We start from the raw sequence: 12,734 nt of genomic DNA, 5'->3' as shown, positions 1-12,734 counted from the left end.
GAACATGGTCACAACTGAATTCGGGTCACACCCGGGAAAATCCCCGCTCCCTAATTCATTCTCTAGAATCCAGACTTCCAGTATGATACAGAAACAATAACGACGAAGATAAATTACAGACAAGAGTTTGGTGTGCTAGCACACAGAGTTTTAAGAACAGTAACGAACAAAACCAAACATCTTGCCCACTTCTCTCTTTTTTCCCTTTGTGAGACTGGAATTATCACAGCCTTCTTGAAACATTCAGTTTGGGGAATGGAGTCCAAATGATCCTAGCACTGGGTTGTCGGATCAAGATGGCGGAGGGGTAGGACGTGGAGCTCACAGCCTCCTACAAGTACATCAAATGATCCTAGCACTAAAATTGTTCCTTGGAGGGGAAATTTGGCCCCAAGGGGACATCGTACCCCTTTAAGAGAGGGTACTAGGGGAAACATCCTGCTGTGCAAAAGATGGTTTGCTACTAACAGGCTTGAAGGAAAATGTGATTTTTCAGAATATTTAGCTTTCTCCCAAGGAGTACTTTTGGTGGTATACTGTGGCTCACATTTTATTGTACTGTATTATTTTGGGCTGGATAAATGGAATGTGCACCCCCATCACCATCACTCTTAAGTCTTCTTCCATTACATAAGACACTTGTTAAGATAAGAAAGATATTCTACTAAAGCTGACGTTGATTGAGAGTCATTCAGTATTCAAAGTTCCTAAAGATTGTTGGTTCTCTGAAAGGGATAAAAAAGTAGGAAAGACTTTGTTCAAACTCTTGCTAGTAAACAGGTATTACTTCAACTGATACAATGGCTACGTGACATCAAAGTACTATAAATTATCAAAACTATTGTACAGAAAAATTACAAATTCATTGCAAAATACATTACACTGCTACCATTAAGAAAAAGTGCTTTTTGTTATCCTTTCTATTTTTTGCCAGAAAAGTATTCTTTCAATATAGAAAATCCTGTGCGTTACCCTGCATGTGGCTAGGATATGTCATAACGGAGTTTGTACTGGTCATTCTGATTTGCTGGATGAAAGGCTGAAAAATATAATAATGACTTATTAAAGCCGTGTTCCAAATGACCACACCAGCTGTTAGTGGAGAGATGCCTGTTTAAGACACAAGAAGATGCCCTGGTCTGCCAAACCCTGCCGGTCAACACACTGTCCCATCAATCAGCTGGTCTGGAATATACAGGTCTGTTACACGTTCTCTGGTTTCCTTGAGTTCTCCTGAATTATTCTCATGTTCTCATCTAGCTTTGTCACCTCTATGAATCCTCTGCTCAGTGATGCCTGTATTGTCTCATGAGGGGAACAATACAAGATGGCGGACCTGCCAATTTCAAGAATGGATGTCCGAGGAGTTCCTGGGCTGTGGCTCTTTGAGAGGGTTCCCTCACCAACATCAGGTCTAGGAATCCCCGGAGCACTGAAGAAACCTGTGAAAACGCAAGATACCATCTTGAGGACTAACACAGACACCCAACCCAGTTCCCCTAAAATGGGTTCCCAGAGAATTCCCAGGAAAGTCACTCTATCAACAACTTCAAATTCCAGAATGTCAGCTTGAGGAGAAAGAGGTTATGGAAGCAAAAGCAGGAATTGCCTTTCTTAACATATGCTGTTTTCCTTACCTTCTTCAAGTCTGAAATAATAGGAGTAAATGATGGTATGACAAAGAATATTTACTAAATAAAATAATAATGGTATAATAGTGACAGTAGCAGCTATTATGAAGTGCCTACTGTGTATAGGTGCTGGACACACATGTTTGATGAACAGTGTTCTAAACATGGAATGAGTTTTCTTTGTGTAACCACTGAAACCATCTAGTCTTTGTGGAATCCCTTTCTTGAAGAGAAACAAACTTCTGTAAGGATATCTGACACAGCATTTTCCCTTTAATTTCGTGTAATTTACTTTTTGAGGTATAGCTTACGTACATTTGAGCGTATAAAAAGCTTTTTTAAACACATATTTACACCTATATATTCCCCACCCCTATCAAAATATAGAACATCTCTCCCTCCAGCCCCCTTCCAATCAATACCTGTCTCCCTGCAAAGGGTCACCAACCATCCTGACTTCTGATAAGATAAATTTTTACCTGATTTTGTCCTTTATAGAAATGGAGTCATTGGCTGTCAACCCTTCTCTCTCTATCTGCTTTCACTGGACATCGTGTCTGTGAGACGTATCCCTGATGTGGGTGGCAAAGGCTGTCTCCTTTGCATTGCTGTGTAGTATTCACTGCTGAATCATCCCACATCATCCCACTTATCCCTTTGGGAAACAACCTTGGAAGGTTTCCAGTTTTTGACTATTAGGATGAAAGTTGCTCTTGTCTGTGACTTTGAAGAACATCACACTCCTTCAAGTTGGTTGTGGGATTATTTGATACCATACTATTTTAGCCACTTTTTATTATTTAAACCCAGTCCAATGCAGTACAAATTTCAATCTCCTGTTCAATTCAAGCAGTCTCCCATCTTTTTGGCAGATCCACACAACCTCTATGAGTGATTCTATTGGGGCTCTTCCCTAAGGTTTAGGGGTGAGGGAAGAGGAGAAGCAACCATTACAAACTATCCCCTCACCTAAGGCAGCCTCACTCCCTCTCTTATTGTCAGGAGGCAGATGGGAGGGGTCAGCATTTATAGAGTTGATCTGTGGAGACAGCACCTCTCAGCAAGCTCTGCCCCGACTGGTGGCCCCCATAGTGGCAGTTCTTTGACTTAGTATCATATGTTCTGAGCTTGGCCCTACTTGACAATCTTTGGAAAACAGGAAAGGCCCTACTTGGTCCCTTGGCCCCTGCCTACCCTCTGACATGCCTCACCCTTTCCCCGTGCCCACTCTGCTCTGGCTGAGGGTCTTCGCACTGCTCCTCCCTCTGCCTGGGACATTTTTCTCCCAGATCTTTTTGCATAACTTACTCCTTCTTTCCAATCAGGCTCCAGTCCCCTGAAAGGGCCTCTTTCACCCCTCAGCCAGAACTAGCTTCCAGCCCCCTCTCCGGCCCCTTCCATCACATCACAGTGTTCTATTCGCTTCATAGCAGGTACCACTCTCTGAAATTATTTTATTCATCCATCTGTGTGTGGTTTATTAACTGCTTCCCCAACTAGAATGCAACCTCTATGAGGGTCAGGAAATGTGGGGTTTTGAGCTGCTATATCCCGGCCATTAGAACAGTCCCCAGCATGCAATAGATTCTCAAGGAGGGAGTGCGGAGTAGAGCCAACCCCACGAAAGAGGAGCAGGTCTACCCCATTTTACAGATGAGCTTCAGAGATGGAGGGGCTGACTCACTTGCCCAAGTGAGTGAATAAGAATAGCAGAGCTCTAAATGCAAGCAACTCGAATTCCAAAGTCCGTGTCCATAAACCAGGATCTACTCCTGGATGCGATATGCCAGTCTTTAAAACTACAGAGAGACAGAAACATCGAAGAATGATGTTGAACTTCAGCAACGGTTGCTGCTTCTCACCTTGTGCAGGTCCTTCACTCTTGGAGGTAAACTGTCCCGGATCCGCCGCATGGCCTGGAGGGGAGGCTCATTGAAGTAGGGGGGCTCGCCGTCAATCATCTCTATCACCATGATCCCGAGAGACCAGATGTCCACCTGTTAGGCACACCACACTGATTATCTCAGGCAAAGAGAACCTTCTGAAAGGTTGGATGTGTCAGGGACCCCAATAGATTCATACTCATTCATAAATTAATATGGGATTTGTAACCTCTCAAAATATACAATTCATATTTATAGGCTGAATTGTTGAGTGACCAAGTGTTTGCTAATGGTCTTCATCTGCTTTTAAAATACAACTTCAATGAAGATTCTGACAATTAGATACACGTGACTGTCTTAACACTCTGAAGTTTAGAACTTTCTTCTAATCCTGTTAACTTGGGTGGTTCATGGTCTACAGGGCAGATGTGAAAACCATCCAAAGTTTTATGTTATGAACAGAGAGGAAAGTTGCATTTAAACCATAAGAAAATAAGAAAAGTTTTTGGCATGTTCATAACAAACTCCAAAGAGCTACATTGCACAGCACAATATATCCTGATTCTTGTATTAATTTGATTTTTAAAAATAGTGCTTTGCCCCCGTATATTTTTTTCTTTTCTTTTTATTATTTTTTAATTATTATTATTATTTTTGCGGTACGTGGGCCTCTCACTGTTGTGGCCCCTCCCGTTGCGGAGCACAGGCTCTGGACGCGCAGGCTCTAGTGGCCATGGCTCACAGGCCCAGCCGCTCTGCAGCATGTGGGATCTTCCCGGACCAGGGCACGAACCCGCGTCCCCTGCATTGGCAGGCGGACTCTCAACCACTGCGCCACCAGGGAAGCCCATTCCTTTGTGTTTTATCACTTTGAAGCAGTGTGCACAAAACCATGATCTATAAAACCATGTTCAGGGAATGGAGGGAAAGAAAGGGAGAGACAACAAGCAATCCTTTCTGGGTAAAGAATGGAAAGTCAGGATAAGGAGGAGCCAGAGCCATGCTATAAATTCCCAGGCACTGTCGCCTCCCCCTCCCAGCCTCATTACACCTCTTATCAGTTATTCACACTCCTGCTCTCACCCGCACAGCGACCTTCACTGAGAATTGATGCTCTTGGGACCACAGTTATTCATCCAAGGGGAAGTAAACTGGGGAAAGAGAGCAGAGTCCGCCTGAACTTCTGCCACTCTCCTTTGCTCACTGGTCTGTGCCACCACCTGCAGGCTTCTCCTCTCTTAGGATCACCATCTGCACCATGATGTGTGGAAACACTATGTGTCCAGGCGAAATGAGCTCCTTGCCTCTGTGTGTATGTGTGTGTAGTGTGTGTGTGTCTCAGAGCTTCTACTCACACTATTATCCCCCTAGAAGGCCCTCCTCCACTTCTGGCCCCTCGTTTTATGTATCCAAACCTTGTCCCTTAATAGATTATGAGCAGGTATGGAAGCAATCTAAGTGTCCATCAGCAGACAAATGGAAAAAGAAGATGTGGTATATATACAATGGAATACTACTCAGCCATAAAAAAGAATGAAATTTTGCCATTTGCAGCAACATGGATGGACTTGGAGGGCATTATGCTAAGGGAAACAAGTCAGACAGAGAAAGACAAATACTGTATGATATCACTTTTCTGTGGAATCTAAAAACTACAACAAACTAGTGAATAAAGCAAAAAAGAAGCAGACTCATGGACACAGAGAACAAACTAGTGGTTACCAGTGGGGAGAGGGAAAGGAGAAAGGCAATACAGGGATAGAGAATTTTTTTGAAAAGGTAAGTTTATTATGGAACTATATGAAATCATGTGTGTGAAACTGTTTTTTTGTTTGTTTTGTTTTTTTTTTGTTTTTTGCGGTATGCGGGCCTCTCACTGTTGTGGCCTCTCCCGTTGTGGAGCACAGGCTCCGGACGCGCAGGCTCAGTGGCCATGGCTCACGGGCCTAGCCGCTCCGCAGCATGTGGGATCTTCCCGGACTGGGGCACGAACCTTTGTCCCCTGCATCGGCAGGCGGACTCTCAACCACTGCGCCACCAGGGAAGCCCATGTATGTGAAACTTTAAAAAACTGTAAAGCACTGTAGAATTTAAAGAATCTTTCATTCAATAAAAAAGATCAAAAATTTTTTGATTAAAAAAACAAAAAATAATTAAGATAGATTATGAGTGATTATTTCCTTTTCAGAGGAAACAAACATTTTGCCATATTTTAAAATATGTTGCAATATTCGTATATGATTTTTCCTATAGCAAAACATTATTTTTCATCCAAATATTAACTCCAATCCTGTGGAGCTTTCTCTGACGTTCTATCCTTTGAATCATCACACCTACTCATCTGTGTGTCTCCGGCCACTTTTCAGGTTGCATTTTCTCGCTTTGTGCACGCCTGGCCCTGAGGGTAAGATATTAGTTTGAGTGACTCTCTCCCACTGTCAACGTGGGACCTAAGTACGCTCCTGGATCAATGTTGTGGCAATATCCCAGGGATGGCCAGTCTCCCTTCTTCCACAACCTACTCTGTGACAAGCCTAGTGAATGGGGATGAAATGTGGAGTTAAAAGTCATCACCCTGATCTCCTGTGGTCATTAACGATCTCAGAACCCCTGCATCCCAGAGCCTAACCAGACCCTGCCACTCCCCAATAATGACCATCACTCCCTTACCTCTGTCCCATAAGGCAGCCTAGAAATCACCTCAGGTGCCATCCAGTAGGGCGTGCCAACCAGTGATTTCCTCTTTGGCACCTCTTTGGAAACTTGAGCACAGAAACCAAAGTCAGACAACTTTATCTGAAAAGGAAAGGAATGCAACAAACTAACAATATAAAAATACTGGCTCTGACCTTTGCAGCAACATGGACGGACCTAGAGGTTATCATACTAAGTGAAGAAAGTCAGAAAGAGAAGGACAGATACCGTACAATATCACTTATGTGTGGAATCTAAACTATGACACAAATGAACTTACCTTCGAAAGAGAAACAGACTCACAGACATAGGGAACAGACTGGTGGTTGCCAAGGGGGAGTGGGGGTGGGAGAGGGATGGGCTGGGAGTTTGGGATTAGCAGATGCAAACTCTTATGTATATGTATAACCGAATCACTTTGCTGTACACCAGAAACTAACACAACATTGCAAATCAACTATGCTTCAATAAATTAAAAAAAATACTGGCTTCGAGATATAGAAATATAGAAAGAGTTTCAAATTCAAAACAAAACCACCATCTTTTGTTAACAGGCCTTGAAAATACCAGAGGAGGGGCTATCAGACCCTTTTATTGGAAAGGTACAATCCATTTTAGTGAAAAAACCTCTTATGGCTCCAGCAGGATTGATTTGCCAATGTTTAACTCCTGCTGCTGATATCTTTTATAAAATTATGAAACCTCAAAATTTACAATACACCCAAAACAAATTCATTAAAATTCAAACCTACTACTTTCATTTAATGTAAGAGATGATGCTTTAGTGTAAGTAAGCTGCTATTCTCAACACGAGTTTTGTACAAACTGCTGCAATTTAGGGGTTTTTTTTGCACCGAAGACATTTAGATTTCTAAGTACCATGAGATGATTCAAATAACCAACCTCATTTCTATGTTTGAATTATTGTAAGACCCCATTTATAAAGGATGCTGAGATATCACTTTAAGTACTGGCTCCCCTTTTCTTTTGGTTTTCCTCTTTTTCTCAGGACAATTGAAGTTTGCCAATGTGAATATCAATGCAAGTGGAAATGTGGGCATAGAAACTGGGTGTGAGCAATTAGTTACCAGGGGTACAAGGTGGTCATCTTAATTACCCAATATACATATATGTTATTTACGTTAGAGGTCATCAAAAAGAAAAACACCCTGACATTTCTTGCCCAGAGCCTTTAAGAATACTCTTAAGAACATACTGCACCCTCAGGCACCCTGCCAGTTTATATATTCTAGGTGACCAGGATTCAGTTTATTTCTGGGAGGCTTGATTCTGTTCATGGTGACCTGGTCTGAACTTCAGATAGCCTCATTGAAAAGGATTGCCACTTAGGATTATTGGTGATGACAGAATACATTTATTGAAAACAAAACAAAAAAAAATCAATGATTCAGGTATTGATTGGCAATGGTTCAGAATGGCCATTTGAAGTTAAAATTTCCATAGATCAAAGGTATAGTCTCTAAGGCACAAATTCTCCCTTGATTCTCTTGATACCTCTCTGAACTTTTTTCAACCTTTTTTTCTGGCTCTATCTCTGCTGCCCACAACTTAAATACTGGGGCTTCCAGGAGTTTGGGTCCCAACTCTCACCTCTTCTCTTTTTAGGTGCTCTTGCTAGATACTCTTTTTAACTCCACATGGAGTTAATTTTTGTGAAGGGTATACGGTCTGTGTCTAGATTCATTTTTGTGGCATGTGGATGTCCAGTTATTCCAATACCACTTGTTGAAAAGACCATCTTTGCTCCATTTTACTGCCTTTACTCCCTTGTCAAAGATCAGTTGGCTCTATTTATGTGGGTCTACTTCTGGGCTCTCTATTGCTTCATTGGTCTATTTGTCAGTTCTTTGCTAATACCACACTGTCTCAAAAAGTCCTAAAGTTATGTAGTGTCAGTCACTTTGTTCTTCCTCTTCCTCAATATGTGTTGACGATTATGTTGGTCTTTTGCCTCTCCATATATACTTTAGAATCAATTTGTCGATATCTACAACATAACTCACTGAGATTTTGACTGAGATTGCATTAATTCTATACATCAAGATGGGAAGAAGTAACATCTTGACAATACTGAGTTCTTCCTATCCAATGTAATACCTCTCCATTTATTTAGTTTTTTTATTTTATTCATCTGAGTTTCGTAGTTTTCCTCATATAGATGTAGTACATATTTTCCTACATATAGATGTAGTACATATTTTCCTACATATAGATGTAGTACATATTTTGCTTGATTTATACCTAAGTATTTAGTTTTGGAGGGTGACAATGTAAATGGCATTTTTTAATTTCAAATTCCACTTGTATTGCTGGTACATAGAAAAGTGATTGACTTCTGTGTATTAACTAGATATCCTACCACTGTGTTATAATCACTTATTATTAGCTTTAGATTTTCTTGTTGATTCTTTCAGATTTTCTGAATAGGTGATCATGTCACCTGTAACCAAAGATAGTTTTATTTCTTATTTCCCAGTATGTATACCTTTTACTCCTTCTCTTGTTTTATTGCATTAGTTAGTACTTCTAGTATGATGTTGCAAATGAGTGGTGAGAGGGGATATCTTTGCCTTTTACCTAATCTTAGTTGGACAGCATATTCAATTCTTAAGGATAGTTCAAGGCCCTGATCACTTCTCACTTCCTCCAGAATTTTTCTCAGGAGCCCATATTGATCTCTCCTCTCACCAAATTTGAAAGAATTTAGCATTCATTTAATCTTGAACTGTCTTCTGATGCTGAGTTTTTCCCTCAGCTAGAAATGACATTGCTCAGGGGCAATAGCTCTGCCTTTTAATTATGAAGCCTCGCTGTGTTCCTTAAGAGCTGAGAAAACAGTAGATAATCAAAAAACTCATGGTACTAGATTGCTATTATCTGATATTGACATATATATACATACATACATGGGACAACAGATCAAGCGATAGAAAACACATTGGTGCTTCTTCTGAAGCCATCATTGATTTACTGAAGACAACTGTTTCTAGAATCAAAGTTGTAACACAGATGAAATGGAGGTAATGTTTTGGAAATTATTCTTTTTCCATTTCCTTGTTCATGATCTGCTCTCTAATCAGGCCAAGACTAGTGGGGTGTGGTTTGGGATGGGACTCCTTCAATTTGGATTGCACCAGATGGAATGCTAGAGAAAGATGGTTTAACAGAGAGATGATTTTTCTCAATTGCTTTGGCATATCAAGAATCAAGCCCAGATGTGTCAGATCACAGAATTCCATGTGGTATAAAGAAGAGTGCCCTGGGAATTCCCTGGCAGTCCAGTGGTTAAGATTTGGCTCCTTCACTGCTGGGGCCCGGGTTCAATCCCTGGTTGGGGAACTAAGATCCCACAAGCTGCAACATGCAGCCAAAAAAAAAAGAAAAGAATAATCCATTGGCGGTGGAAAGATGGCGGAGGAGTAAGACGCGCAGATCACCTTCCTCCCCACAAATACACCAGAAATACATCTACATGTGGAACAACTCCTACAGAACACCTACTGAATGCTGGCAGAAGACCTCAGACCTCCCAAAAGGCAAGAAACTCCCCACGTATCTGGGTAGGGCAAAAGAAAAAATTAATTAAAAACAGAGACAATAGAATAGGGACGGCACCTGCACCAGTGGGAGGGAGCTGTGAAGGAGGAAAGGTCTCCACACACTAGGAAGCCCCTTCCGCACTCCGTGCCCCTCCCTGCCCCCGGCCTGAGAGCGCCAGAGCCCCCGAGTCAGCGGCTCCTTTAACGCCGTCCTGTCTGAGCAAAAAGCAGACGCCCTCCAGCGACCTACACGCAGAGGCAGGGCCAAGTCGAAAGCTGAGCCCCTGTGAGCTGTGAGAACAAAGAAGAAAAAGGGAAATCTCTCCCAGCAGCCTCAGAAACAGCGGATTAAAGCTACACAATCAATTTGATGTACCCTGCCTCTGTGGAATACATGAATAGACAGCGAATCATCCCAAATTGAGGAGGCGGACTTCTAGAGCAAGATCTATGATTTTTTCCCCTTTTCCTCTTTTTGTGAATGTGTATGTGTATGCTTCTGTGTGAGATCTTGTCTGTATAGGTTTGCTTCCACCATTTGTCCCAGCGTTCTATCCGACCATTTTTTTTTTTAATTTTTTTCTTAATAATTAATTTTAATTTAAAGAACTCTGTTATACTTTACCTTCTTTCTATCTTTCCTTCCTTCCTTCCCTTTTTGAGACAACGAATCGTCCCAAATTGAGGAGGTGGACTTGGAGAGCAAGTTTTATGATTTTTTCCACTTTACCTCTTTTTGTGAGGGTATATGTGTATGCTTCTATGTAAGATTTTGTCTCTATAACTTTGCTTCCACCATTTGTCCTAAGGTTCTATCCTTCCCTTTTTTTTTTCCTCTAAATAATTATTTTTTTAATTCAATAACTTTATTATACTTTATTTTATTTTACTGTATCTTCTTTCTTTCTGTATTTTTTCCTTCCTTCCCTCATTCCTTCCTTCCTTCCCTCCTCCCTCCCTCCCTCCTTTCTTTCCTTCTTGCCTTCTTCCTTTCTTTTCTTCTTTCTTTCTTTCTTCCTTCCCTCCTTCCTTCCTTCCCTCCTTTCTTTCTTGCTTTCTTTCTTTCTTTCCTATTTCCTCCTACTTATACTAATTCTCTCTACTTTCTCTCCCTTTTATTCTGAGCCGAGTGGATGAAAGGCTCTTGCTGCTCCAGCCAGGAGTCAGGACTCTGCCTCTGAGGTGGGAGAGCCAACTTCAGAACACTCGTCAAGAAGAGACCTCCCAGCCCCACATAATATCAAACGGCGAAAATCTCCCAGAGATCTCCATCTCAACACCAGCACCCAGCTTCACTCAACGACCAGCAAGCTACAGTGCTGGACAACCTATGCCAACCATATAGCAAAACAGGAACACAACCCCACCCACTAGCAGAGAGGCTGCCTAAAATCATAATAAGTCCACAGACACCCCAAAACACACCACCAGACGTGAACCTGCCCACTAGAGAGACAAGATCTAGCCTCATACACCACAACACATCCACTAGTCCCCTCTACCAGGAAGCCTACACAACGCACTGAACCAACCTTAGCCACTGGAGACAGACATCAAAAACAACGGGAGCTACGAACTTGCAGCCTGCAAAAAGGTGAACCCAATCACAGTAAGATAAGCAAAATGAGAAGACAGAAAAACACACAGCAGATGAAGGAGCAGGATAAAAACCCACCAGACCTAACAAATGAAGAGGAAATAGGCAGTCTACCTGAAAAAGAGTTCAGAATAATGATAGTAAAGATGATCCAAAATCTTGGAAATAGAATGGACAAAATGCAAGAAGCAGTTAACAAGGACCTAGAAGAAATAAAGATGAAACAGACAATGATGAACAACACAATAAATGAAATGAAAAATACTCTAGATGGGATCAATAGCAGAATAAATGAGGCAGAAGAACGGATAAGTGACCTGGAAGATAAAATAGTGGAAATAACTACTGCAGAGCAGAATAAAGAAAAAAGAATGAAAAGAACTGAGGACAGTCTCAGAGACCTCTGGGACAACATTAAACGCACCAACATTCGAATTATAGGGGTTCCAGAAGAAGAAGAGAAAAAGAAAGGGACTGAGAAAATATTTGAAGAGATTATAGTTGAAAACTTCCCTAATATGGGAAAGGAAATCGTTAATCAAGTCCAGGAAGCACAGAGAGTCCCATACAGGATAAATTCAAGGAGAAATACGCCAAGACACATATTAATCAAACTGTCAAAAACTAAATACAAAGAAAGCATATTAAAAGCAGCAAGGGAAAAACAACAAATAACACACAAGGGAATCCCCATAAGGTTAACAGCTGATCTCTCAGCAGAAACTCTACAAGCCAGAAGGGAGTGGCAGGACATACTGAAAGTGATGAAGGAGAAAAACCTGCAACCAAGATTACTCTACCCAGCAAGGATCTCATTCAGATTTGATGGAGAAATTAAAACCTTTACAGACAAGCAAAAGCTGAGAGAGTTCAGCACCACCAAACCAGCTTTACAACAAATGCTAAAGGAACTGCTCTAGACAAAAACACAAGAGAAGGAAAAGTCCTATAATAACGAACCCAAAACAATTTAGAAAATGGGAATAGGAACATACATATCGATAATTACCTTAAATGTAAATGGACTAAATGCTCCCACCAAAAGACACAGATTGGCTGAATGGATACAAAAACAAGACCCATATATATGCTGTCTACAAGAGACCCACTTCAGACCTAGAGACACATACAGACTGAAAGTAAGGGGATGGAAAAAGATATTCCATGCAAATGGAAACCAAAAGAAAGCTGGAGTAGCAATTCTCATATCAGACAAAATAGACTTTAAAATAAGGACTATCAGAAGAGACAAAGAAGGACACTACATAATGATTAAGGGATCGATCCAAGAAGAAGATATAACAATTGTAAATACTTATGCCCCCAACATAGGAGCACCTCAATACATAAGGCAAATACTAACAACCAT

General features: G+C 41.3%; 1 protein-coding gene across 2 annotated transcripts in view; it reads right to left on the bottom strand.

Annotated features, from left to right (window-relative positions):
- Positions 1 to 923: 923 nt before the first annotated feature.
- PAK5 (p21 (RAC1) activated kinase 5) overlaps positions 924 to 12,734 on the bottom strand; it is a 183,728-nt gene continuing 171,917 nt past the window's right edge. Inside the window, exons 7-9 of one of the 2 annotated variants that reach the window (XM_007452032.1) lie at positions 6,185 to 6,310; positions 3,494 to 3,628; positions 924 to 1,442 (exon numbers count right to left, since the gene is read on the bottom strand). In XM_007452032.1, coding sequence (XP_007452094.1) covers positions 1,287 to 1,442; positions 3,494 to 3,628; positions 6,185 to 6,310 — 417 coding nt within the window. In that variant the 3' untranslated portion in view covers positions 924 to 1,286. The remainder of the gene's footprint in view (positions 1,443 to 3,493; positions 3,629 to 6,184; positions 6,311 to 12,734) is intronic. The other variant, XM_007452033.1, reaches the window with a different exon arrangement.

Source organism: Lipotes vexillifer, unplaced genomic scaffold, assembly GCF_000442215.2.
Source record: "Lipotes vexillifer unplaced genomic scaffold, Lipotes_vexillifer_v1.1 scaffold257, whole genome shotgun sequence".
In the NCBI taxonomy this organism is placed as follows: domain Eukaryota; kingdom Metazoa; phylum Chordata; class Mammalia; order Artiodactyla; family Lipotidae; genus Lipotes; species Lipotes vexillifer.
This window is presented reverse-complemented; position numbering and strand designations above follow the sequence as displayed.